The sequence below is a fragment of the Tachyglossus aculeatus genome, chromosome 4 (genome assembly GCF_015852505.1).
Source record: "Tachyglossus aculeatus isolate mTacAcu1 chromosome 4, mTacAcu1.pri, whole genome shotgun sequence".
NCBI classification, from domain to species: Eukaryota; Metazoa; Chordata; class Mammalia; order Monotremata; family Tachyglossidae; genus Tachyglossus; species Tachyglossus aculeatus.
The window spans coordinates 99,254,212-99,281,792 of record NC_052069.1 but is presented as its reverse complement, the minus strand read 5'-3'; the positions used below and the strand labels follow the sequence as shown (position 1 = coordinate 99,281,792).

General features: G+C 46.4%; 1 protein-coding gene, 1 long non-coding RNA gene and 1 other non-coding gene across 3 annotated transcripts; all 3 read left to right on the top strand.

Annotated features, from left to right (window-relative positions):
* The first annotated feature begins 3,187 nt into the window (after positions 1-3,187).
* On the top strand, positions 3,188-5,948 carry LOC119926932. The gene is made up of 2 exons (XR_005450374.1): positions 3,188-3,428; positions 4,797-5,948. It is a non-coding gene; the product is annotated as an uncharacterized LOC119926932 (long non-coding RNA).
* A 399-nt stretch (positions 5,949-6,347) lies between these two features.
* SLC2A8 (solute carrier family 2 member 8) lies at positions 6,348-22,865 on the top strand (the record flags this gene model as incomplete). The annotated part of the gene is made up of 9 exons (XM_038745650.1): positions 6,348-6,557; positions 8,529-8,735; positions 11,961-12,060; positions 12,626-12,837; positions 14,215-14,358; positions 14,590-14,698; positions 16,560-16,733; positions 20,321-20,466; positions 21,366-22,865. Coding segments are annotated over 9 exons (1,440 nt in total), but the record flags the coding sequence as incomplete, so codon positions are not given.
* LOC119927789 lies at positions 9,539-9,676 on the top strand. Its single transcript, XR_005450760.1, has one exon. It is a non-coding gene; the product is annotated as a small nucleolar RNA SNORA7 (small nucleolar RNA).
* Positions 22,866-27,581: the final 4,716 nt, after the last annotated feature.

Here is a 27,581-nt window from a genome sequence, read left to right as displayed (position 1 = left end):
TGCCACAGAACAAATGTCACCTAGAAATTCTTTATAAAAAAAATAATTTGTATTTCATTGTGAAAAATGCTTCAACTCTGAGTTTTCTTCAGTTTTGCTCTCTCCAACCAGGAAATACTGTTCCTGTTCATTTGGTTTTTTAAAAAAATGCTCATTTACTGAAAAACAATTGGGTGTTGAAGGAAGATACATTAAGGATATGACCAATTGCTTTCTGGTATGTCAGTTCTTTGCATATGTCTTTCAGAAAAAAAAACCCAGAGAAAATGGATTTCAAAGATAATTTTCATGTGTAAAGAAAAATAAGGCCCTGTCAAAAAATCAGAAATAAGATTTTAAATCAGATGCTCTTTTCCTCAGGCATTGCCTTAGTGGTAGGATTCTACTGTATCATTTATACTTTAAAGGGACCGTGAACAGTTGTATATAATTCTCCTTTAACAGGGGTAATGGGTTAGGGATTGCCTTCCATAGTCACCTACCAGTCCCAGAGCTCCATTGCAGTCTCCCCAGTGCTGTCATTCTTTGTTACATAAATTTGAGAATGAAAATAAATCGGTAAATGAATTGGACTTGGACAATGTGGTTAGGAAAGGCTTCAGTACAGAGTGGAACTGAAGTAAAAATAAGCATTTACATTTTGACAGAAAATTGAGTGAACCCCAAAATGGTCTGATGCCAATTGCTTTAATGATTTTTTGACATATTGTTTTGTCCCGTGTGATGTATAATCATCTAAGATACATGAACAGTTGAAAGCCTGTGCCTTTGATTTTAGCTTGTCTAGTTACATTTCCTTTTTGATGAACTCTTCCCTCTGCTAATCACCTTAAAAAAAAGTGGTAGGAGGGGTCATTTATAGTGCTAATCCAGCAAATGGTTCATTTCAGGCCCTCTGTGATTGAAGAAAAGAGATAGTGGTGGTGGTTGACAGTATGGTATTTTACAGTTCTTTTGAACCAGTCAACTGTGAGATAAAGCCTTAAAAAAATGAAATTGAACAATGCTACATGGATGGAATGTGGATGAAAGCTAGCACGGCTACCTCTTTAGGGAACTAGTGCCAGTGAACGTGCATTCTGTGGATAACAGGGGAAAAGCGTTTACCTCTGCCATTTGCCTGCTGTGTTCAGGATTAAATTCAAGCAGAAAGCTGCCAAATTTGAAAGAATGATGTTTCATAGCCAGATTTCAGTCTTTGGAAACACTAGACAGAATGGTGCTTTTCTTAGGTATTCAAAAAGCAAATTAGTAAAAAACAATTTTAATCCACCCACTTCTGGGGCACTCATTGCTAAATATGTTCCATCATTTTTAACTTTTCTCTGTCCCCTTCCTGGCTCTGTGGATCATGTTTTATCATACCCTGACAGCAAAGAGCTTCAAAGCTTAGGTTCATGCTTTAAAATAACATTTCTTATAAATGACTGAAGTAGTTTTGACTTTTCAAGATGGATTGCGACCTGAAAGAATTTGTATTTGTCTTCCTCCTGCTTTTCTCTCCTCAGCATTGTATAAAAGAGAGTGCAGCCACAGAGGAGTCAAAAACATCTTGCTAGCCAGGGGATTCACCTTGGTGAATGGGCAGATTCCCAAGGAAAGTTTTAGAGATAAGATGCTGAGGAGCTAAGGACCCTAAAGGATGTGAAACACACGGTCAGCATTACCCAGTCATATTTAAGATGGCATTAGATAAGTTCAATGGGAATATTCAGTGGGAAGGAAACTAACAAAAATAAGATTGGAGTTTTACTATGTCTGAATTTCAACTCTCTGAGCTTTTATAGTTCTAACATTGAGTTTGATATGTGAATAACAAAGTGAAACTCAGAGATATTGCCAGGAGCTGCCAGCGGTAGTTGAAATGGCCTAGAAGGGTCAATGAAGTAGGTGATGCACTTGTCCTGCCAGTACTAGGCCGACTGCAAAATCATTACCATCATCTACCACAAAATATATACATATGTATATATATACACGTATGTGTGTTTTATATATATATGTATTTGATTAGCTCTTGTTGCATGGTTCTGAACTTAGTTATCTGTGGTAGTATGAAGGTGAAAAGGAGTTAGAAAATTTTTGTTGTTACCAATATGACTAAATTGTGTTAATTGACATTACTAGCAATTGACAGATTAGCAGTTTTATCCACTCTCATAGATGTGGTATCCCTATGTATGTGTAGAGTCTCTGTAAATTCCTTGTGGTCAGGGATGGTGAACTCTATTGTATTGTACTCTCCCAAGCACTTAATACAGTGCTCTACACATAGTTAGCGCTCAGTAACTACCATTGGTTGATAATCTTGAGCCAGATAATCACATACCATCCTGCTGCTGATCCTGAAATGACTGAAATCACCTGACTTTGGGTCCTGCATTCAGCACAGCAATTCCCAATAGGGCAGTTCTCAGCACTCAATTTCAGATTTAATTTAAAGGTTGTAGCTCATCTCTGATAGAAAGTCAGGAGAGTAGCTTGCCGGCTAAATCTTTCATATAGCCAAACTTCAGGTTATTTTCTAGTAGTTTTTCTCAGTTTCAGGCACCTCTAGAGCTTCACCCTGGCGTCAGATTTATGTTTGGTCTGACTCTTCCCTGAGTTGCAGTTGAAATCTGATCATTATTATTCTGATACATTTTGATTATTATTGGTAAATTTGGTAGAATCCCTTCTATGGATCAGCATATGATCTTAGGAAGCCCTCAACTGAGAGGAAGAAATAGTCTCAAGAAAAGGGAGGCACATGATTTTGCAGCCTGTTGTTTCAGAAAAGAGACCTAAAGCTATTTGTTGAGGGGGCAAGCCACCACAGATATAAATCAGTGTACTTTATTTCCAGAATATGTTTCCTGCTTAATAGGGTCCCAAAAGTATCGGTGCTTCTGATGGTGCCTTCAGAAACAAGAAAGAATGCCCAGCTTTTCCACTGAGTTACTGGCAGTGAGGAAACATAGTCTAAATGCTTCTACCACTTCCAGCCATTGTAAATTCAGTAGAGATTTTAAAACTATTACTGAGAAAAAAAATCTGCAAATCATCTGACAGAGTTAGCATCATCAACACCTCATCAGCATCATTTATTGATTGCCCCCTGTGTGCAGAGCACTGTAGTAGGAACTTAAAAACATACTTCAAAAGGGACTGTCTCTATATGTTGCCAACTTGTACTTCCCAAGCGCTTAGTACAGTGCTCTGCACACAGTAAGCGCTCAATAAATACGATTGACTGATTGATTGAAAGGAAGGGGCTTGCTCTTGAGAAGCTACAATCTAAGGCAGGGTGTGGGGGAGGGATGGTCAATAAATTTCCCAATTTAAATGGGTATAAGAGCATATAAATGATCGAGAGAAGCAAGTAAATGAATAATAAACAGATATTCACCCGCCTACTAAGGTGACTGATAGGGTAACATGATCAGGAGGTGGATTTCTAGGGTAGAGTCAAGGTTTTACTTGCTCTTCCTATCAGAGTAGCTGCATGTCATTTAGTGGGGATGAGACATCAAGAATGTTTCCCAGGAAATAGATGTACTGAAGAAGGGATTTGTATCTGACAGGATAACCACTAACTCCAATGATCTGGCTGTGTTAAACCCAGGATTTCTTTTAGCATGAAATTATCATAGTTGGTGTGCATTGAAGATGTACCTACATTTAGTTGCATAATAATGGTATCTCTTAAGCACTTGCTAAGTGCCCAAAACTGTGCTAGGCTTGGTTCAAGATAATCAGATCGGTTGCAGTCTAAGAGGGAGGAAAGACAGGTGTTTTATCCCCTATTATTTACAGATGAGGAAACTGAGGCACAAAGAGGTTAAATGACTTGCCTGAAGTTACGCAGCAGGCAAGTAGCCAAGGATCCTGGGTCTCTTGACTCTTGTCCTGTGCTCTTTCCACTAGGCCACACCGCTGGTAATTCCTTGACTAAAGTAGAGAAGGGTCGGGGATCTCTTTGGATTGATGAGGACTCTAACACCCAGGGCATCTGTTGGCTTTTGGGCACTAAAGATGTGAATTGAGCAAAACTATTTCTACAACCAACAGGACCCTCCTCAAACAGGTCCTTTCGGTTTGTCTCTTCATAGATAATTCCCCCAGTGCATATCCAATCCAGGAAAGGAGAAATAAGAGAAAGCAATCCTTAATGTAATTCTTTTTTTAAAAAAAAAAAAACAACATAAGGTCGCACACAATTTATCAAAGGTAGGGGCGACTCTTTTTGCATCATTTTCTTTTTGGGATCAGAAAGGAAGTGAACAGACTGTGTTTACCGGAGTGTGCGGGGACTGAGATAATCACCTGTGTTTTTCATCAGATTAAATTGAATTGTCCTTTATTAGGGCTAATTGACCTATGCTACTGCCTCTCAGCAGGCAATGCCTGAGTGCCTATGCCCGGAGAGCACCTGGAGTCCAGGTGGTGCTCCCGAGGATGACTGTGGTGCTGGCTCTGCCCTGTGCATATATTAGGTGACACAAAAAGGGGGCTTTAGACATTTTGATCTCAGTTTGCCCGCCCTCCTGGACTCCTGACCAGAATCTTGTACATGCTGCAGCCTGTCCAGTGATCGTATTGTCTTTTTAAGCTTGGATAAGATATGGTTATTAGTCATCCCTTATTCGGTAGGTTTGAAAACTTCTCTTGAGACCCAATTCGCCTGTAAATAATCTCTTCCCAAAGTCAGCCTGGGAATAATTTAAGAAGAGGTCTTTGTATTCCGTCTCACCCAGCCCAAGGTTTATTCTCAGCCCCCTGGACAGAGTTCTTTTGAAAAGCAGGGATATCAGGAGGTGGATTTCTAGGGTAGAGTCAAGGTTTTACTTGCTCTTCCTATCAGAATAGCTGCATGTCATTTAGTGGGGATGAGACATAAAGAATGTTTCCCAGGAAATAGATACTCTCGGCTTCCTGTCCAGTGGGTTTCTAATGATGATGATTATAATAACAGGTGGCTATTATTGGCCAACTGTCCAAGTGCTATGTGCCAAGCACTGTACTAAACATTAGGTAGAGTCAAGTTAATCAGGTTGGACACAGTCCCTGTCCCAGATGGGGCTCACAGTCTAAAGACGCTTTTCGGAGAGTTTAGGCTCATCTTTAGGGAAAGGAAGGGCATGAGTTGAACTTGTTTACAGTACTGATGTGTATTCCCTCTTTGTGTTTTCTTAGACCACCTTATAAACCGATTTTGCAGATGTGGGTGTCAGTCTTACACCGGGGCATACCTTTTGTCTGATGCTGTGGTTAAACAATACAAGCAACAAAAAACCCCCCACCTAGTGTCTCGACCGATTTCCCTCCCTGAATTTCTTCCTGCTTACTAACGGGATGAACTCCGTTTCGAGGAACCGACTTTTCCATTTCCGAGCTAAACGAGGGTGCCCTCACCTAGCAGAATCGCCCAGTAGGATAGCGGCAGTAGGGGACGGCGATCTTGCCAGCCTGTATAATGCATGCCTGTTTCACCGCGTCCTTGCTTCTGCCCCTTAGTTCAACCCCCTCCGTGTGCTCAGAAGAGATCCTAGCCATCGAAGAGAATTTTCTTTTTTTTAAAAAAAGCTGCATATTACGGTTTTTTGTAACTGCTGAGTGAAGGGCGGGGGTGCCGTTGGGCACCGTCCGTCTTTCCATTGTGTCCAAGCCTTGGTTCGAAGCGGTGGATTTGTACCTTAATGAGTCTGTACTGTTCGACTGTTGCTGATGAACTTCTGTGCTATCAACGAGAACTACCACCAAGTGTCTTAAACTTTATCGCCCCCCCCCCCTCCCCGCCCCACTGTTTCTAACGCCGAGTTCTGTAACCGTGGTGATCCGGGTGTCCGCCTGTAAAGAACCGACCCTCCCTGTACCCCCCTCGGTGCCGTGCCCGTGCCCGCGATGGGTGTTCTCGTCTCCGTGCTGGAAAAATAAATGGTTGTGGGATTTCACCCGCCCGCGGCTGATTGGCCGCCTGTCCGTTGATTGATTCACCCGTCGCCGGCCCGGCCGCTCATTGGTGCGGCCGGGCCCCGCCCCCCTCGCCGGCCCGGGCTCCGATTGGCCGGCCGGGCCCCGCCCCCGTCCCGGCCGGGGCTCCGATTGGCCGGGTCTTTCCCCTCTCCCGTCCGGGGCTCCGATTGGTCGGAAGGGTTCCCGCCCCGTCGGCGGCCGGCGCTGTGATTGGCCGGGCTGGGCCCGGCTGTATCAAGGGGTGGGAGCGGGGCGGTGGCGGCGGCGGCGGCGGCGGTGCCATGGCGCAGGAGGAGGAGGAGGAGGAGAGGCGGCCGCTCCTGGGCGGCGGCGGCGGCGGCGGCGGCGGGGAGCCGGCCCTCCTCGCGGGGCCGCGGGACCTCGAACCCAGCTCAGCGGGCCATGGCGCGGGGGCCGCGGGGGCCGGCTCGGACCGCCACCGCCGGCGGGGCCAGAAGCTCTTCGTGGCCGCCTTCGCCGCCGCCTTGGGCCCGCTGAGCTTCGGCTTCGTGTTGGGCTACAGCTCTCCGGCCATCCCCAGCCTAAGGACGGACGCCCAGACCCGCCTCAGGCTGGACGACGCCCAAGCCTCCTGGTTTGGAGTGAGTCGCCTTCCCTCTCCTTCTTTCCTCCTTTTTTTTCCCTTCCCTCCCCTTCCCCTCTTCCCCCTCCTTCCCCTCTTCCCTCTCCCTCTTTCCTCTTCCCTCTCCCCTCCCCCCCTTCCCTCGTCCCTCCCCCCCCTTCCCTCGTCCCTCCCCCCCTTCCCTCCTCCCCTCCCCCTCCTCCTCCCCTCCCCCTCCTCCCTCCCCCCCTCCCCCTCCTCCCTCCACCCTTCCCCTCTTCCCTCTTCCCTTTCTCCTCTTCCCTTTCCCCTCTTCCCCTTCCCTCTTCCCCTCCCCTCTTCCCTCCCCTTCCCCTCTTCTCTCCCCTTCCCCTCTTCTCTCCCCTTCCCCCTTCCCTCTTCTCTCCCCTTCCCCTCTTCCCTCTTCTCTCCCCTTCCCCTCTTCTCTCCCCTTCCCCTCTTCGCTCCCCTTCCCCTCTTCCCTCTTCGCTCCCCTTCCCCTCTTCCCTCTTCGCTCCCCTTCCCCTCTTCCCTCTTCTCTCCCCTTCCCCCATCCCTCTTCCCTCCCCTTCCCCCATCCCTCTTCCCTCCCCTTCCCCATCCCTCTTCCCTCCCCTTCCCCATCCCTCTTCCCTCCCCTCTTCCCCTCCCCCCTTCCCCTTCCCTCTTCCCCTCCCCCCTTCCCTCCCCTCTTCCCTCCCCTTCCCCTCTTCCCTCCCCTCTTCCCTTCCCCCTTCCCTCCCCCCTTCCCTCCCCTTCCCTCTTCCCTCCCCTTCCCTCTTCCCCCTTCCCTCCTCCCCCTTCCCTCCCCTTCCCTCTTCCCTCCCCTTTCCTCCCCTTCCCTCTTCCCTCCCCTTCCCTCTTCCCTCCCCTTCCCTCCCTTCCCTCCCCTTTTTTCCTTCCTTTCTTCCCCTCCCTCCACCCCACCGCAGGCCGGGTACTGCATCGAGCAGCGTGGCGTAGTGGACAGAGCAAGGTCCTGGCTGCTAACAGGTCATGGGTTCTAATCCCTGCTCCGCCACTCGTCCGCCGTGTGACCTTGGGGAAGTCACTTCACTTCTCTGGGCCTCAGTCATCTGGAAGACGGGGGATGAAGACAGTGAGCCCCACTTGGGACAACCTGATTACCTTGTATCTACCCCAGTGCTTAGAACAGCGCTTACCACCTAGTAAGCGCTTATCGAGTACCATTTTTATTATTATTGTTATTACCTAAGGGTGAACTCGGCCTGAGGACCCTGGGGGTCCCGGACACCAGGGCCTGTGCCCACCCTGGCCTCTGCAGGCAGCAACCCCGAATTGGTTGGCTGAGTCTTGGCCCGGCTCCACCCATCTTTTCCAGGAGAATAACAAAGTGCCTTTTTTTGTAAAAAAAAAAGGTATTTGTTAAGCGCTTACCATGTGCCAGCCACTGTACTAAGTGCCGGGGTAGATGCAAGACAACTAGGTTGGACACAGTCCCTGTCCCACACGGGGCTCACAGTCTTAATCCCCATTTTAGGGTAATTGAGGAACAGAGAAGTGACGTGATTTGCCCAAGGTCACAGAGCAGGCAAGTGGTGGAGCTTGGATTAGAATCCAGGTCCTTTTGATTCCCAAGCTCGTGCTCTAGCCACCACGCCATGCTGCTTCTTTTAAATGCACTGCATCCAGTAAGCGCTCAATAGATGCAATTAAATGGAAACCTGCCCAGCAGGACAGGCCTGCTGAAACAGAGTAACAAATACAATAACTAACTAGTGACTTGCCCTCCTAATGTCTGCTGGGGTAGGGAGACTGGCAAGTCATGTGTTGTTTGCATTACCTTTAAAGACCTTTGGTTTATCTTGAAGTAGTTAACCAGCAAATTCCTCATTGTGGACCTTAAAACCTTGCTCCAAGCCTCACCCTTCTGCCTTGATTCCCTGCACAATTTCCAGCCCCCAGTAATCCCCCTCATGAAAAACATCTAGCCCTTTCCTTCTTGGTGTGGACAGGAATCCTCACATTTTTCCTCTCTTTTTACCTGCAGTCTATAGTTACCCTGGGAGCTGCGACCGGGGGCTTGCTGGGCGGCTGGCTTGTGGATAAATTTGGGAGGAAGCTGAGTCTCATGCTCTGCTCCGTACCCTACATTGCTGGCTTCACAGTGATCATTGCTGCCCAGGACATTTGGATGCTCTACACTGGGAGACTTCTGACAGGCCTAGCTACTGGGGTCATTTCACTTGTTGTCCCTGTAAGTAAAGAGTGCTCACTTCCCTTGGCCAAAATAACTTCCCGTTACATGATCCGTAAATGTGCAAGGCCAGAAGTCATCAAAAATGTGCTTCCTCCGAGGCGAACTTGAGCCGTATTCAGCTGCAGTAAGCAAGTAATTAGAAGGATTAACACTGTTGAATCACAAAAATAGAGCTCTTGATATTGAATTCTTGCCAGAAAGGAGAAAATGATGGGGGGAGTATGATAGAGGGGATGAGACAAGGGACCACAGTGATCCAGAGAAAAGTTTAACAGGACTTAACTAGTTGCAGTTTGTGTTCTCAGAACTTTGCAGGGACACACAATACTGTATGTGCCTACGAGTAAATTGCTGGTCATTTGTATCCCTAAGATGTTAGGGCAATTCTAGGACAATGAAGTGTGCGAGGTGGGATGTAGAGGAAGAGAAGGGTGGATGACTAGGAAGCAGAGAGTTAACTGAGTGTCTTAAACCCAGTGGTCAGGAGTTTGTGCTTGATGTGGAGTGAAATGGGTAACCATTGACTGTTTAAGGAGTGGGGAGACGTATGCAGAATGATGTTTTAGGAAAACTTGGGGGTGTAAATTGTGATGGGAAAATTAGGTTAGAAGAGGTGATTTCAGAGGGAAGTGGAGGAGTTCAGTTTGGGACATATTAAGCTTGATGTGCTGGCAGAAAATCCTTGTAGAGATGTCCTGGAGGCAGGAGAAAATATGAGGAGAGAGAGAGTGGGAGAGGGAGATTGGGGCTAGTGAGGTAAATTTGGGAATCGGCTATATAGAGGTGGTAGTTTAAAGCCACACCTCTCAGGGCTGCACCTGGAGAGTTTCCAATACTCCTCCAGTCTCGACTATGGGAGGGAGAGTCAAGCAGTGATATATCCATTCCATTCCTAGCTTGGGCAGTGGCTAGCGAGTGGAAGGCAATCTGCTACAAGGCAAAACTCACCTGTGCTGGGCCGCAGCGGCGTGGGAGAGAGTCGAGGGTGGAAACTCAGGTTTACTGCGTGGAATGAGGCAATGGTAAACCGCTTCCATATTTTTACCAAGAAAACCCTATGGGTACACTACCAGAACGATTGCGGGTGGAGGTGGGGTGTTCTGGGAGAGATGTGTCCAGGGCATCACTGTGGGTCGGACGTGACTCGACAGCATAAGACAACAACCGTTAAAGCCATGGGAGCTTTAATGGGCTTCCCAAGGAAGTCAAAGAGAAGGGGATCAACGTTAGAACCTAGGGCTTCACCCACAGTTAGTGGTGCCCCAAATATCTTCCCTGTCCCAGAAGCCTGCCACCTTAGTTTGTGGTGTCATCAAATAGGTGCTCATTTTGGGGTCTCACATTCACTCGATTGGGAATTCATGCCAGCTCTCTCCACAGCCTTTCCTAGATCCACATTTTCCTCACCACCCAGCAGCCACTCCGCTGGTTCAGCCTCTTGCCAACTCACATCTGTTAATCTCTGTCTTGAAATGGGGTTCGCAAGACATTGGGTTACTTGAATTCTGAAATACTGTACGCATGAGATGGAGGTACAAAGATCGTAATACACGCAATATGGTTAAGCAAGCATTTGACTGTATAATACTACTGCTGCAGGGATGCAAGAGGGATTCGTTAAGAATTGCAATCAATCCGCATGCACGTAGGTAGGAGAATGTCACAAAGAGATAGATATAAAAAGAGAATTAATACCATAGCAGAATCCTTCTGGCTTGAGGGAGCCCTGTGTTCTCAGCCGTTCCAGGTTGCCTGGTGTCAGCTATAGCATTGCTGGACCCAAGGCTAAGGCTCAGCTTCCTAGATCTTTCCGCAATCTTTATACCGTTTGACTGGCCAGCATAGGCATGCAATTGATAAACATCTCCTCAGTTGACAAACATCTCTTCCTGCTGTGGGCCCATTCGAGGGTCTGCAGGATGGATAATTGCTTTTGTGTAAGGCCACGTATCAAAGTGTTATATAAACTGTGTGTTGCACCCCCCCACAGGATGTGTGGTTAGCCCTCTGGTACAGAACCTCCCATTCCTCTGGTTAATTCTGTATTTTCCTCCTCTAGTACCGTGTTCTTTTGCTAGGCCAACACCTACATACAATCCCTTTGTTGGTCTTTCAACCACTCCCGTCTTTATTTACTATGCTCGACAACCATATCGTCATTTTCCTCAGAGTTCAGGTGGCCTGTATCACCCCCTCAAACCTTCAGGGGTACTGATTTCCCTGCACATCTAGCAGAAAAATCCTTGACATTGGGTTCAAGGTAGCTTTCTCCACTTCACATATCTCCTCTTTATGATTATTTTTTTAAATGGTACCCTGTAAAGGACTTGCTGTGTGCCAAGCACTGGAGTAGATACAAGGTAATCAGGTTGAACACAGTCCCTGTCCCAGCTGGGCCTCACATTGTATATTGGAGGAAGAAAGCTTTAATCTCCATTTTACAGATGAGGTAACGGAGAAATTGTGACTTGCCCACGGTCACTTAGCAGGCTGCTGGTGGAGTTGGTAATTAGACCCCGATTCCCCCCTTCCGCCTCCTTCCTAACTTCCTTCCCCCTTCAAATCTGCTAACCCACAGCTCTCTCCATCTTCAAAGCCCATCTCCCTCAGGAAGCCTTCCCAATTAATTATCACACCTCAACCTGTATCAATCAACCGTTACCCTTAAGCAGTTTGTACGTGCTCTTGTTCTCGGCACATTTATCAGTGCTGTAAATATCCTTAAGCTCAGTCCTTAGGTAACATGGGCTTATGTTTCTGACAAGTCCTACATTAAGCCAGAGGTGCATTTGATCAGAGGTACCACATGCATGTTCACAACCACCTCTTCCAACACTGCATTATGCTGTTCACATAGACACGCGCTGTTCGGATGTTTCTTAACTGTTCTATCTAAAACGTGTAATAGAAGCTAATAGCACATTATGGAAGCATTGAGTGTCTAGATTAAGATTATATGTCCAGCATTTTTTCTCCCAAACTGATTGTGAAACTTAAAAGCAGGATCTGTGATTTTTTTTACTTCTGTTGTACTCTCCCTAGTGCTCTACACAAAGTAGGTCCTCAAATACTCTTGATTGCCTCTTTTTGATATTTGAAAAAATGAAACATTCTGAGTTGGCTAAAGAATTCTTAAGGGCAACACTGCAGCTCTTAAGAATTCTGTAATATGTATTCCGCAGTATTGGTTGTTTGCTAATACTTGATTTTTTTCAACTTTAGGTCTATATTGCTGAAATATCTTACCCTAAAGTTCGAGGGATGCTAGGATCATGTGTGCAGCTGATGGTAGTGACGGGCATAATGGGAGCTTACATTGCAGGTACAGTCATCAGAACTTGTGTCTTTAATGCATGATCAGATTCTTTGGCCCTTTTCATTAGAATAGTGAATGTCTTGGGTCAGAGAACCCAGGCTGCTGGAGGAGAAAATGGGTCCCATCCCCTTGTGGAAGGGGTTCTTTTGGGAGCCCTAGTATCTTGGGGGAGAGGCAGCATCCTTCCCGTACAGCTGGGTTCCAGGGGTCAAGAGCAAATCCTGCTGCTCCTTTCTTGTGTCATCGTCTTTGTCTTTTTTATATTTTTGTTTGCCTCTCCTCATATCCGTCTCCAACTCTGTGTCTGTCTTTCCCCCTTCCTCATTCGTAAGTCGTGAGCCTCTTGGGTGTCAGGGACCGTATCTATCCCTCATCTATATATTACTTCCCCAGTGTTTAGTACAGTGCTTCTTTGCACACAGTAAGTGCCAAAGACATGGTATTGCTACTACTCTCTTTAGCCATGGTGTAAGAGTCAAAAAAGATCAGTGAGACTGTACTGGGACCGACCCAATTTTCTTTGAGGACATTTGTTCTTAGAAGCATCCCTTTGTCTCTCTCCCTTCTCCAGGAATGGTTCTTGAGTGGCGCTGGCTGGCTGTCCTGTGTTGTGTTCCACCTTTTTGCATGTTGCTGCTAATGTGCTTTATGCCAGAAACGCCGAGATTCCTACTGAGCCAGAACAAACACCAGGAAGCAGTGACAGCTTTGCGTTTTCTGTGGGGTCCGGAGGTAGATCATGAATGGGAGTGCAGGCAGATAGAAGCCAGTGGTGGGGACCAGGTAAGCCTTCCGGAATTGGCTCTTAGACTAATTTAGTTCTACTTTTCTCTGCCAAAAGAGTATAAGGGCATGAAAGTAAGCAGAGCTGTATGTTGCATACGGTGTATATGGGCCAGATCTTATTTATCTCTGCCCCCAGGGGATTCCCTTCCCGCCCCAAATTCCTTCTAATAATCCAAACGGAGTTGAATGCCGAAGAACCCCGCAAGGTGCGGTGATGGTTGTGGAATAAGCTCTTTCCCCTAAATGCCTTTTGGTGATGCTTCTCTGTAGTGTACAAGTTGTATTATTTTCTTACACAAAATGCAGGCTCTTAACACAATTCCTGGTAATGAAAGTACCCGTTTAAATACATTTTTGTGTGACCTGTGGCAACTGTAATTCAATAAACCTTGAAAAGACCTTCATTCTAAGGTCTCCCTTATAACCACGGCCCCAGTCAGTCCTTTCGTCCTTTCTGGAAGGAAGGTTCAGTAAGAGGCAGCATATAATCATTGTGATGTTTAAATGCTTACTTTGCGTCGAGCGCTGTATTAAGCGCTGGAACTGATATGAGATAATCAGGTTGAGCACAGTCCCTGACCCACATGGAGCTCAGAATCTAAAGTAGGAGGGAGAGTGTGTGGAAATGAAGCATCTCTTGAGACCGGTGTGTCGGCATATTAATAACTCCGAAATACCCAATAGACGGATGTAGAAGTAAACTTGAATCCTTTAAAGTGCTTCACTTGTAAACGTAGTCCCTGTAGACTGTGAGCTCCTTATGGACAGGAAACGTGTCTACTAGCTCTGTTGAATAGTACTCTTCCAAGCGCTTACTACTGAGAAGCAGTGTGGCTCAGTGGAAAGAGCGTGGGCTTTGGAGCCAGAGGTCACGGGTTCTAATCCCGGCTCTGCCACTTGTCAGCTGTGTGACTTTGGGCAAGTCACTTAACTTCTCTGGGCCTCAGTTACCTCATCTGTAAAATGAGGATTAAGACTGAACCCCACGTGGGTCAATCTGATCACCTTGTATCCCCCCCAGCGCTTAGAACAGTGCTTCACACATAGTAAGCGCTTAACAAATACCATTATTATTATTATTATTATTACTTTGCTCTACACTCATAAATAGCACTGATTGCTAGGAATGAAATTCTCATCCACTAACATACGGCAAGTGCCTTGATTGAAAATCATTTTCATTTTCTTTCAGTGATAGTTGATAGTTTTCCATCCATTTCTGAATAGAAGGCCTTGTAGATGTGTCTCCTAGCACTCTCTTCTCTTTTGGGGAGCTCTAAGAGGATTACTATAGGGGTGGAAATTTTCTTCTGGGCATTGCTTGGCACATAGTAAGCTCTTAAATGCCATAATTTGTTTTTTTGTTTTAAACAGGAATTTGATTTAGCGGAGCTGAAGAATCCTTCCATTTACAGGCCACTTTTTATTGGTGTGTCACTGATGGCCTTGCAGCAGCTCACTGGGATAAATGCAGTTATGTTTTATGCAGAAACCATTTTTGAAGAAGCTAAGTTTGAGGTAAATCTGTTTTGTGGGATTTTCTTTTAGCCTTTCAGGCTACTCTGCCCAAGTGTGTCTACTCCTGAGATCTTCTCTGCTGGGCACCGGTTCTTAGTATGGAACAAAGGGAGTCCTGGTAGTCTCATGAAGACTTCCCATTGGATTACTGCTTTATTTTCATTTTTCATGCATTTCTTTGCCAATTGAGATTTACTTTCTTCGAAGTATAAAATATAATTGTTTCTCTAGAACAGCAGCATGGCATCAGCCATTGTCGGGGCCGTACAAGTGTTTTTCACAGCAGTGGCAGCGCTGATTATGGATAAAGCAGGGCGAAAAGTTCTTCTTTCCATATCAGGTAAGATAAAGATGAGGTCTGATTAACTAAACTCTAGTCTGTAAGCTCGCTGTGGGCAGGGAATGCATTCATTCAATCGTATTTATTGAGCGCTTACTGTGTGCAGAGCACTGTAGTAAGCATTTGGGAAGTGCAAGAATGCATCTACCAAATCTCTTATGCTGTATTCTCCCAAGCAGTTAGTAGAGTGCTCTGCATACAGTAAGTGCTCAATAAATGCCATTGATTGAGGTGGCAGCTGTAAGTTAACTAAATGGTCTTGTTTGAAGATAATCTAATTCTGGGCAGTCATCATGTAACAGTTTTCAAAGTAACAAGGTTTTTTGTGGGGAGGGATGGGGGAGGTTCATTCAGTCATTCAGTTATATTTATTGAGCACTTACTGTGTGAAGAGCACTGTACTGAGCACTTGGAAAGTACAGTTCAGCAGTAGAGACAATCCCTGCCCAGACTGGGCTTACAGTCTAAAAGGGGAGAGACAGACATCAAAACAAGTAAACCAGCATTCATTCATTCAGTCGTATTTATTGAGCGCTTACTGTGTGCAGAGCACTGCTAAGCGCTTGGGAAGTACAAGTTGGCAACATATACAGACGGTCCCTACCCAACAACGGGCTCACAGTCTAGAAGGGGGAGACAGACAACAAAACAAAACATATTAACAAAATAAAATAAATACAATAGTAAATATATACACAAGTGCTGTGGGGCGGGGAGAAGGGGGTAGAGCAAAGGGAGCGAGTCAGAGTGGTGTGGAGGAGAGGCTGAGGAAAAGGGAGGCGGGTACCTGAATTCCAAAGTTGCATTCTCATTCCCAGATCATTCCCATGCTGATGACTACAAGACAGGGTTTCCCTGCTCTCTAGTGAGTGGTTTGAAAGAGACCTTTTCTCTTCTGTGGAAAAAAGTGTTGGGGTAGACTTTTGGCCTTTACAGAGAAAGGTCAATCCCTTTGTGGAGCTCCTTGTGGGCAGGACATGTGTCTACCAGCTCTCCTGTCTCAAGTACCTGGTATGAGGCCCGGCATACAGTAAGTGATCAATAAGTACCATCAATTTGGAGGGCACCATATTTGTGTATACCTTTTCATTTTTCCTTCAGGGAAAATGTAGGTGTGTGGGGTCATGAGGTGCCAGCTGCCCTCCTAATTTAGCACTAGCTGGGTTCAGTGTTTGATTTTTCTGATGCTGACTTTGACCCATATTTCTATCCTCTCCCATTTTTGAAAGCGGTTAAATTAGGCTTCAAACTTCATTTTACTCTGAGTTGTTTAAAAGTGAGAGAGAGCAATACTTAACTTCGAATCACACACTGAGGGGGTGGAGCATGAGAGGGCAGGCAGGGAGAGAGAAAGGTATTTTCCCTTCGTCTTTATTGTGTCTCTGCCATCACTGCTTCTCTTGACCTCCCTGGATTCTGGGGCTAGGCTCCCTCACTCCTGGGCCTTTATAGAGAAGTCAGCTACCTATCTCACTCTTTGCTTGCTCAGCTTAGGGGAACTATTGGGGATGAGGCAGGGGTTCCTAGTGATGAAGTGTATCGCAGGGCCCAGACAGTCTCTGAGCTGCTGCCCCTGTTTCTTGCCACTTGATTGAAAAGGTGGCCACTCCCACATCCTTCTGATGGTGATGGAGGAAGAAGCTACTCTCTGTTACCTCTCTGGCTCCAAACGACTAGCTGTGGCTGCTTATGTTGCCCCAAAAAGCTGTTGGGGAAAAACCCATTGGTTTGGCTGTCTTGCTTTCCAGCCCCATTGTCCACTTTGCCCTTATAGAGGTGGTTCTTGTTGCCTCAACTCAATTTTCCTGAGGTGCTGGTAAATGCCACGTGTATTGATTTGCATTTCCACTTATCTTTCCAGGGGTCATCATGGCTCTCAGTGCCGTAACGTTTGGGGTATACTTTAAAATGACACTTCTAGCTCCTAGTAACTCATCGCATCCTGGTTCTCTTACAACTTTGAATCCAGAACGCTCAGGACCAGAATACGGTCTAGCATGGCTGGCAGTTGTTAGTATGGGATTCTTTATCACCGGTAAGTCGTCCTAAGAGTTCAACAAAGATGTTTGTTTTCTAATTGCAGGAAAATGAATACGTCTGCATTTCTGTTAAGTGAAAATGATTTAAATTCAGAAGTGACTGTTCTGTTTGTCAGCAGGACAGAGAAGCAGCTTGGCCTAGTGGATAGAGCACTGGCCTAAGAGCCAGAAGGACCTGGGTTTTAATGCCATCTCTCCCACTTATCTGCTGTGTGAATTTGGACAAGTCACATAACTTATCTGAGCCTCAGTTACCTCATCTTTAAAATGGGGATTAAGACTGTGATCCCCATATGGGAAAGGGGCTGATTAGCTTGTAACTACTTGAGCACCTAGAACAGTGCTTGACACATAGTAAGCACTTAACAAATACTATTATTATTATTATTCTCTTCTCATAGGCCTCTGGCAGGAGTCGGGTGCAGTTGGGGTGGTATTGTACCAGTTTCCTCCTCCTATTAGTAGTTTTTTTTTTTTTTCCCCCATCCGTCCCATTGGACTACAAGCTACTTGAAGGCATGGAGCATGTGACTTGGTGGTCTTTAGAATTTTGCTCTCAATTAGTATTCAGTAAATACCGTTGGTTGGTTGATTACCATGGTCTGGAGAGGTGGGAGCAAGAACTGACCCAGCAGGAAACTTCTGTGGGTGCTGGAGGAGCTGGCATAGCTGGGTGAGGACAGTGCCTACCACTTGGTAGTGGAATTTGTTCCAGGAAAGCAGGAGCTGCCAGCTACATGGCTTCTTGAGAGGATTTGTGATTCTGGGCCTGAACCAATAAATAGGGTTGGCCCGGGCTTTCATTCAGCTACCTTCTTCTTAATCTTGATTACAAAAACAAACTTACTTCATGTCTAAATCTTAGTTTAGTCTTGAAAACTAAAGGCTTCAAAGCTCTCCATCACCTCGCTCCCTCCTACCTTACCTCCCTTCTCTCCTTCTCCAGCTCAGCCCGCACCCTCCGCTCCTCTGCCGCTAACCTCCTCACTGTACCTTTTTCTCACCTGTCCCGCCGTCGACCCCCGGCCCACGTCCTCCCCCTGGCCTGGAATGCCCTCCCTCCACACATCCGCCAAAGCTCTTCTCCTCTCCTCAAAGCCCGACTGAGAGTTCATCTCCTCCAGGAGGCCTTCCCAGACTGAGCCCCCTTTTCCCTCCCCTCCTCCCCATCCCCCCACCCTACTTCCTTACCCTCCCCACAGCACCTGTATATACATGTTTGTATATACTCTCTCCTCGACCCCCTCCAATCTGGCTTCCGTCCCTTACATTCCATGTAAACTGCCCTCTCAAAGGTCACCAATGACCTCCTGCTTGCCAAATCCAATGGCTCCTACTCTATCCTAATCCTCCTCGACCTCTCAGCTGCCTTCAACACTGTGGACCACCCCCTTCTCCTCAACACGCTATCCAACCTTGGCTTCACAGACTCCGTCTTCTCCTGATTCTCCTCTTATTTCTCTGGCCATGCATTCGCAGTCTCTTTTGCAGGCTCCTCCTCCCCCTCCCATCCCCTTACTGTAGGGGTTCCTCAAGGTTCAGTTCTTGGTCCCCTTCTGTTCTCGATCTACACTCACTCCCTTGGTGACCTCATTCGCTCCCACGGCTTCAACTATCATCTCTACGCTGATGACACCCAGATCTACATCTCTGCCCCTGCTCTCTCCCCCTCTCCCCAGGCTCGCGTCTCCTCCTGCCTTCAGGACATCTGCATCTGGATGTCTGCCCGCCACCTAAAACTCAACATGTCCAAGACTGAGCTCCTTGTTGTCCCTCCCAAACCCTGCCCTCTCCCTGACTTTCCCATCACTGTTGACGGCACTACCGTCCTTCCTGTCTCAGAAGCACGCAACCTTGGTGTCATCCTCGACTCCGCTCTCTCGTTCACCCCTCACATCCAAGCCGTCACCAAAACCTGCCGGTCTCAGCTCTGCAACATCACCAAGATCCACCCTTTCCTCTCCATCCAAACAGCTACCCTGCTCGTTCAAGCTCTCATCCTATCCCGTCTGGATTACTACATCTGCCTCCTCTCCAATCTCCCATCCTCCTGTCTCTCTCTACTTCAATCCATACTTCACGCCACTGCCTGGATTGTCTTTGTCCAGAAACGCTCTGGGCATGTTACTCCCCTCCTCAAAATTCCCCAGTGGCTACCAATCAGCCTACACATCAGGCAAAAACTCCTCACCCTGGGCTTCAAGGCTGTCCATCACCTCTCCCCCTCCTACCTCACCTCCCTTCTCTCCTTCTCCAGCCCAGCCCACACCCTCTGCTCCTCTGCCGCTAATCTCCTCACCGTGCCTCGTTCTCGCCTGTCCCGCTGTCGACCCCCGGCCCACGTCATCCCCCTGGCCTGGAATGCCCTCCCTCCCCACATCTGCCAAGCTAGCTCTCTTCCTCCCTTCAAGGCCCTACTGAGAGCTCACCTCCTCCAGGAGGCCTTCCCAGACTGAGCCTTCTCCTTCCTGTCCCTCTCCTCCCCCCCACCCCCCCAGCCTTACCTCCTTCCCCTCCCCACAGCACCTGTATATGTTTGTACGTATTTATTACTCTATTTTATTTGTACATATTTATTCTATTTATTTTATTTTGTTAATATGTTTTGTTTTGTTGTCTGTCTCCCCCTTCTAAACTGTGAGCCCACTGTTGGGTAGGGACTGTCCGTATATGTTGCCAACTTGTACTTCCCAAGCGCTTAGTACAGTGCTCTGCACACAGTAAGCGCTCAGTAAATACGATTGAATGATTAATTGAATGTTTGTACAGATTTACTACTCTATTTGTTTTACTTGTACAGTACATATTTTCTATTCTATTTTGTTAATGCTGTGCATCTAGCTTTACTTCTATTTATTCTGATGACATCTGTCCACATGTTTTGTTTTGTTGCTTGTCTCCCCCTTCTAGACTGTGAGCCCGTTGTTGGGTAGGGACCGTCTCTCTATGTTGCCAACTTGTGCTTCCCAAGTGCTTAGTACAGTGCTCTGCATACAGTAAGTGCTCAATAAATACGATTGAATGAATGAATGAAAAGCTCAGTGTGCCAGCCAGAATTTTTTTTATCATATGATGGTGTTCAGGCTGACCTCCAACCTGAGAACTATGTAAACAGTTCAGCTTTCTTTCCTCAAGACCCTCCTTTCTAGCTTGAGTTGACAATTTTGAGTTGATTTGGTTCTTATATTCATTCATTCATTCAGTCGTATTTATTGAGCGCTTACCGTGTGCAGAGCACTGTACTAAGTGCTTGGGAAGTACAAGTTGGCAACATATGGAGACGATCCCTACCCAACAACGGGCTCACAGTCTAGAAGGGGGAGACAGACAAAACAAAACATGTGGACAGGTGTCAATCGTCAGAATTTATAGGACAGTAAACTGTGTTTTCCTGTGCTGAAAGTCACCATGACCAATACATAGGGCTCTCCAGTTGGCCACTGCTAAAACTATTCTGCTGTTCCTCTGGTGAAGAATTAGTGCAGTGGTTTGCTTATATACTTATTTTCTAACATTTGCAAAAGCTTCTACTCTTTTTGAAAGTCAAGCATGCTTATTCTCTCTCCTTTCTTTGCTATTTCAGGATTTGCTCTGGGCTGGGGGCCTATTCCTTGGCTGGTCATGTCTGAAATTTTCCCTCTCCGAGCCAAAGGCCTGGCCAGTGGTGTCTGCGTCCTTACCAATTGGATCATGGCTTTTTTAGTTACGAAGGAATTCCATCACCTTATGGTATGTGTCCTACGTGGTTCTGAATTTTTCCTTTTTGTAAAAGATGCAGTGGAAAGAGTATGGGCCTGAGTGTCAGAGGACCTGGTTTCTAATTCTGGTTCCCACCATTTGTCTTCTCTATGACCTTGGGCAAGTCACTTAACTTCTCTGTCCCTGCTTCCTCATCTATAAAAGGGGGATTAAGACTGTGAGCCCTATCTGGAACAGGCACTGTGGCCAACCTGATTATGGTGTATCTATCCCAGTGCTTAGTACAGTGCCTGGCACATAGTGAGTGCTTAACAAATACCAAAGGAACCCACAACAATAAAAAAAAGCAAAAACTAATGTGATATGCACTCAAAGCTCCACAGGAGGGAGTCATTACATAGGATATCATATTTATTACTCTATTTATTTTACTTGTACATATTTATTCTATTTATTTTATTTCATTAATATGTTTGGTTTTGTTCTCTGTCTCCCCCTGCTAGACTGTGAGCCCACTATTGGGTAGGGACCGTCTCTATATGTTGCCAACTTGTACTTCCCAAGCGCTTAGTACAGTGCTCTGCACACAGTAAGCGCTCAATAAAAACGACTGAATGAATGAATGAGCCACTAGTTCTAGTACATATCTACCACATTGCAAAACTGCCTGAAGGCACATCCAAGTAATCAATCAATCGTATTTATTGAGAGCTTACTGTGTGCAGAGTAAGCTCTCAATAAATACGATTGATTGATTGATTATGAGTGTTTGTCTCCCCCACTAGAATATTAGCTCCTGAGGGTAGACTCCAGGAAAACAATAGAGTTTTCTCCCAAGAGCTTAGTACAGTACTCACCACACAACACGATTCACTGATTAACTTGAATCTATTAGACCAAAAGCTTTGTATTTTATTTTTCTCTTATAGGACTTCCTGACTTCATATGGAACCTTTTGGCTTTTCTCAGGCTTTTGTATTGTAAATGTCATTTTTACTGCCTTCTGCGTTCCTGAAACCAAGGGAAAGACTTTGGAACAAATTGAAGCTCATTTTCAACGGAGTTGACACTTCAATGGCAGATACTGAGGATACGATTATAGGTTAGAATATGCTGGTCCAACAACTCTCACATTCTAAGGTGAACGGAAATTGAAAAATGGGGGGGATGAACTCAAGTTGTGGTTGGGTTTTTGTATCCCACACTTCCTTTGAGTTTTAACCCAAATTTTTGAAATTATCAGCTACTTATGGACGGGACAGTGGGATTGTTTTCCTGTAATTCACCAGTCCATTATTGCCCTTTCTCTAGATTTGGTGCCTCAGAGAATGGACAGTGCCAAGTTGTGATGTGAACGTCATCTCTAATCCTAAATCTGATCATGTGGGTCTCAGATACTACGTTCATGACTTACTATATATCTTAAGCTTTTGCTGCCAGACTTCCATCACGGAGGCTTGCTTCTTAATACTCAGCTTTACAACCATAAAAGAAATGGAATTGATCGATTATAGGCCACAATTTCCACATTGTTTGGCCTTTTCCACCACGCTTAAATATAGAAGACAAGTTTAGGGCCAGATGCATGACTTAAAAATATAGTGCCTCTATCTTATCTGGAGCTTTTGAAGGCTAAGTATTGTTTGAGCAAGAAAACCTGATGCTATCTCTTCCTGACTGTGCTGAGGCTTGAGGAAGAGGCCAGCGACTTGTTTCACCCTGATGCAAACTCCCTGGAAAATACATTCCCCCTCATTCTCATTACTGGATTACCGTGAGCATGATGCTTCCTATTTCAGTGTTTTTCTAACTCTATAATTCTCATCCTAACCTGTGGATCAGACTCAAGTGGCTTTGGCTAGTTCATAGCCTTTCTGATTTTACAAAAACTCTAGACCAACCATGGGCTCAAGTGCTCTTCTGTTGCACGCAAGTTTACAGTTACTATTAGCTCATGTTGTGTTTGTGTTTACATTTTAAAAGAGCCCACTGCTTTGGTTCTTTTATTGGGAATTCTGGGGACACTGCAGCTAAATACAGTCTGTCTGGATTTTGATCACTCTCCATCTAAAGTGCTGGCTTGTCGGCTATGTTGTTTCCCCTTCTGCCGAGCAGTATAATACCCTGTGAAGTAGAATTTTCATTGTAGCTATCATGGTAACAATGAAATTTCATCTAAATGTGTTCAGGCCAATTTCTGGCTGTTGCAGACTTAACTGAGACAGAAAGAGGATGGGAAGCAATATGGGAACTGTACTTCAGGTAATTTTCCTTTCTTGAATGAAAAGTTTTGAAAGAAATCAGAATATTTGCTACGTCCTACCCTTTTGAATAGGAGAGGTGATTAAGCTTGCAGTTCAACAGACTGTTTTGACTGTGAAGGCTGATGAAGAAAACGTTTTTCAATAAACAAGTGATTTTGAAAAGCAGATGATGACATTGTGTTAAATGTCCCAACCTCACAGTTTGAAGGATTCCGATCTAGTCCATAGAAATTTTAGGCATCTAGTCTCTTGCCAAGTGCTTTTTCATTAACGATCTCCCACATTTTCCTGTCTTCTTCCCTCAGCTGTGATTCAAGAACTGACTGGCTCCGGCTTCCCCACTACTCAATTCACTTAATGCTGCTGCCAAAGTTGTTTTCTGCCTGCAACGAGACAGCACCACTTCCCAAATTCTTTGGTCCCCTCAGTTTTCCCAAAGCAATAGGAATGGTATCCTTCAACCGACCGACAGACCATCTCTCCTTTTTCTCGTCTCCCTTTCCCTCCTGCAAAGTTGCTCAGTGTCCATTTCATCTGCTCCCTGAGCTAAGGTAGCTGAGTTTGCCAGGCATTGTGATGGTTGGGTGCCGCCTCTCATTCATTCCCAGCCCATTCTTCCCTTGAAACTAACAAGCTTCAGTGGGTGGGAGCAGGGACAAAGAGCAGCACAGATCTTGGAGTGGTCCCCAATAGTGAGCCATGGCGTGTCTAGAGCCTAGATGCCTCATGAGAAGGTGCTGAGGGGCCTTGGAACCTGCAGCAACTAGGACTTGAAACATTTTTTAAGTTAAGCGACTGGGCTTAAAACATTTTTCATTTTTTAAAAGAACGGAGTCTGTCCTCTCTACAAAGGTAAATATTGAGCACTTGCTGTGTGCAGAGGATTGTACTAAGCACTTGAAGTCCAGTCCCATCCTTCGTCCGTGGGGGAGTTACTGTCCCTTCAATACATCGTACCCTACCAGAAAAAAATGTCTAGGATGCTGACAGCACCCAGGTTTCAGGCATGGACCTCAAAACAGGGAAACGGAGAGATTAGTTCTAGCTTCTGGACTGCACAGCCCATAACTACTGTTTAGCACGCTGTTTTCCAGGAGATGAGGCGACATGGAAGTTACTCCCTTTCTCTCCTCTCATCCACAGTTAATCATTCTTGTGGTTTATGGGTCAAGGCTTAAGCTAGTCACTAACCACCTTTCCTTTGTCCCCTTCTAGTTCCTCTCAGAATTGTATTGCTCTGCCCTTCTTCACAACAGAGAAATCTAGCCTTGTGGGTTTTTCCTCTTCTAGGAGGGTCATGTAGGGCAGTATTTCTGTTTTACCATCCTGAGGATTATATTGGTGGGCCTAAATTCCCTCCACGTCACCTTGATGTCGGGAAGTGGGGAAGAGGAGACTCCCTTTTCATCCCCAAACAGTGTCACACAAGCCCCTTCCTAACTAATTCCATAGAAATACTCATTTCCTTTTTTTAAGGAATTTAAGCACTTACTACATGCCAAGCACTGTACTATCCACTGGAGTGGATACAAGAGAAGCAGATGGGACCCAGTCCCTGTCCCACATAGGGCTCACAGTCTTAATCCCCATTTTATAGATGAGGTAACTGAGGCACAGAGAAATTTAAGTGAGCTGTCCAAGATCACACCGCAGATGTGGCAGTCGGGATTACAACCCAGGTCCTCTGACACCCAGGCTGGTGCTTTTTCCACTGGGCCATTCTGCTTCTTAATGCCCTGACAGGAGCACATAGTGAAAGGATAAAGAGTAAAGGACCACCCCCTGTCCCCCCACCCTTAGGGCCAAATTTTAAAGAAATAAGGCACGACAGGAGGGGGACATGGGAGGGAAAAGCCTCAAAACTTGATTGTGAGGAAGTCCTTGTCGTATTTCTGGGGCTTGCCAAGGTCTTTCCTTCCAACCCAGCTCTCCTTTTTCCGGATGAGTGTGCCATGCTTAGCTTTTTCCTCAGTTTACACTAGGGGATCTGGAGGGTGCCTACAGAGTCAAAATGTTCAGGAACTGGTCAAAATTACGGTTTGTGCTACGATGGGCCAGAACTTTCCACCCATCCTCCAGAAGGCTGCCTCCAATGGGAAGGGTAAAAGGCTATGCATGTTATTTGCCTGGGTACTATCTCCTCCAGCCAACCTTCCCTAATGAGTTCCCAATACCCTCGAGTCATACCCTGAGGAGCAGTGTGTGGCTTAGTGGAAAGAGCACAGGCTTGGGAGTAAGAGGTCATGGGTCCTAATTCTGACTCCCCCACACTTATCTGCTTTGTGACCTCGGGCAAGTCACCTAACTTCTCTGTGCCGCAGTTCCCTCATCTGTTAAATAGGAATTAAGTCTGTGAGCCCCATGTGGAGCAGCCTGATTACTTTGTATCTTAGCCTACAGGCCAGATGGGAACGGTGCTTGGCACATAGTAAGTGCTCAACAAATACCATCATTATTATTATAACCCAAGAGCCCCTTCTAGCATGTATGGGTGTGTCTTCAATTGTACACCCCATACTGAAACTTGACCCTGTTAAGTAATTCATGCCTGTTTCTTCCATTGCTCTGTAAACTCTTTGTGGGCAGGGAACTTGTCTTGCGCTTCTGTTGTATCTCCCAGGTTATTAATACGGTGTGTTGTGCTCTAATACCATTACTACTGGACAGCCTGAAGACAGGAAAAAATGTGGCCTCACTCTTCTTCCACCTCGAGATGGATCATAATGCTCCTTATTGTCCACTATCCTCCAAAACGCTTCACCCACTGGCCCTATCACAATTGCTGTCTCTGCTGTACCCCTGTCCGCTCTTTCTTCCGAAACAGACTTCCTTTCTGATGGAGCCCTCTCTCCTAACCCAAGCCATCCCTTTACCTCCCTGCTGCCGTTTCAAATAATAGCTCCCAGCTCCAGGCCTCTCCTTCTGGCAGGCGTGTCTGATTCATGTCACTGTTCTCTGGGCGCAAAGCCCCAGTCCTGCCCTGGCATTGTTGCATTTATCCGTCCGTGTGGATGCAGCCCATTCCTCTTTGCTTACTTAAGCAGGAGCCCTGGGGTTTAGGGATCAATCAATCATATTTATTGAGCGCCTACTATGTGCAGAGCACTGTACTAAGCACTTGGGAAGTACAAATTGGCAACATATAGAGACAGTCCCTACCCAACATTGGGCTCACAGTCTAAAAGGGGTTTAGGGATGCCTTCCCTATCAGCTGGTGACCTCCCTGGCTTTACCGATCTCTGACCTTCATATGCTAATTCTCTGACTGACTTAGTTTTATGGAGCAGGCGGCCCTGCTAGACTGTAAGCTCATTACCGGCAGGGAACGTGTCTCCTAATTCTGTCCTCTTGTGCTCTCCCAAGCGCTTACTGAAGTGTTCAGAACATAGTAAACGCTTGCGTGGCCTACTGGATAAAGCACAGGCCCGCGAGTCAGAAGGTCATGGGTTCTAATCCCAGCCCTGCCACTTGTCTGCTGTGTGACCTAGGATAAGTCTCTTCACTTTTCTATACCTCAGTTTCCTCATCTGCAAATTGGGGATGAGGACTGTGAACCCTTTGTGGGACAGAGACTTAGTTCAAAATGATGAACTTGCATCCACCCCAGCGCTCAGAACAGTGCTTGACACATAGTAAGCGCTTCACAGACACCATCATTATTGTTATTGATTGATTGGCCCACTAAGTCACCCAGTCTGGGAGCGAGCCTATGGCCACTCCTGCAGATCCTCAGTGTGTTGCCCGGCTGCCAACGTCGTGTGAGCGGAGCAGCCCGCGAGGGGCTATGGGTTCCTGCCGTAAATCCCGTGCCGGGAAGCAGAAGTCCTGCCCTCCGGCCCTTCTCCCTGACCTTGTGAGGGGTGGCCGACCTCCTCCCTCAAGGTCGGCCTGGGAAGATGAGCGAAGCGGCGGCTAGGGGGTCGGGCTGGGGCCACACCGAGCCTGCGCCGAGCGGGCTAGACGCCAGCTGGGAAGGCTTCCCAAGTCCCGCCTTCTCCAAAACAGAAAGTCACTTTCGATTCAATTCAATCATATTTATTGAGCGCTTACTGTGTGCAAAGCACTGTACTAAGCACTCCTCTCCCCCTCGCCCCCCTCTCCATCCCCCCATCTTACCTCCTTCCCTTCCCCACAGCACCTATATATGCTTGTACATATTTATTACTCTATTTTACTTGTACATATCTATTCTATTTATTTTATTCTGTTAGTATGTTTGGTTTTGTTCTCTGTCTCCCCCTTTTAGACTGCGAGCCCACTGTTGGGTAGGGACTGTCTCTATATGTTGCCAACTTGTACTTCCCAAGCACTTAGTACAGTGCTCTGCACACAGTAAGCGCTCAATAAATACGCTTGATTGATTGGGAGAGTGCGATAGAACAACAGACACATTCCTGCCCACAACGAGCTCACAGTCTAGAGGGGGAGACAGACATTAATGCAGATAAATTACAGATCTATGCAGATATATACATATGTGCTGTGGGGATGGGAGAGGATGAATGAAGGAGCAAGTAAGTGGCGCAGAAGGGAGTGGGAGAAGAGGGATTAGGGAAGACGGTTTCTTGAAGATGTGACTTCAACAATGCTTTGAAGTGGGGGAGAGCAATTATCTGATCATTTCTGGCCCCTTGGCCCGCCTCCGCTCAGGTGCGTGTGCACTGGGGGCTCAGCTGGTACATCGACCCCAGTCCGCGTGGAGCGAGGGCCTGCATGGGGTCAACTCCGGAGGCTTCACAGGAGAGAAGACTGCAGCAGTGGATGGAGCAGAAGACATAGTTCCGAGGTGAGCCACTCCACAATTAACGGTTCTGCGAGGAGAGGAGGAAAGTTCGCTCCCGCAACTCCCTCCAGCTGGAACTGGTGCTTCTGAAGGGAAGC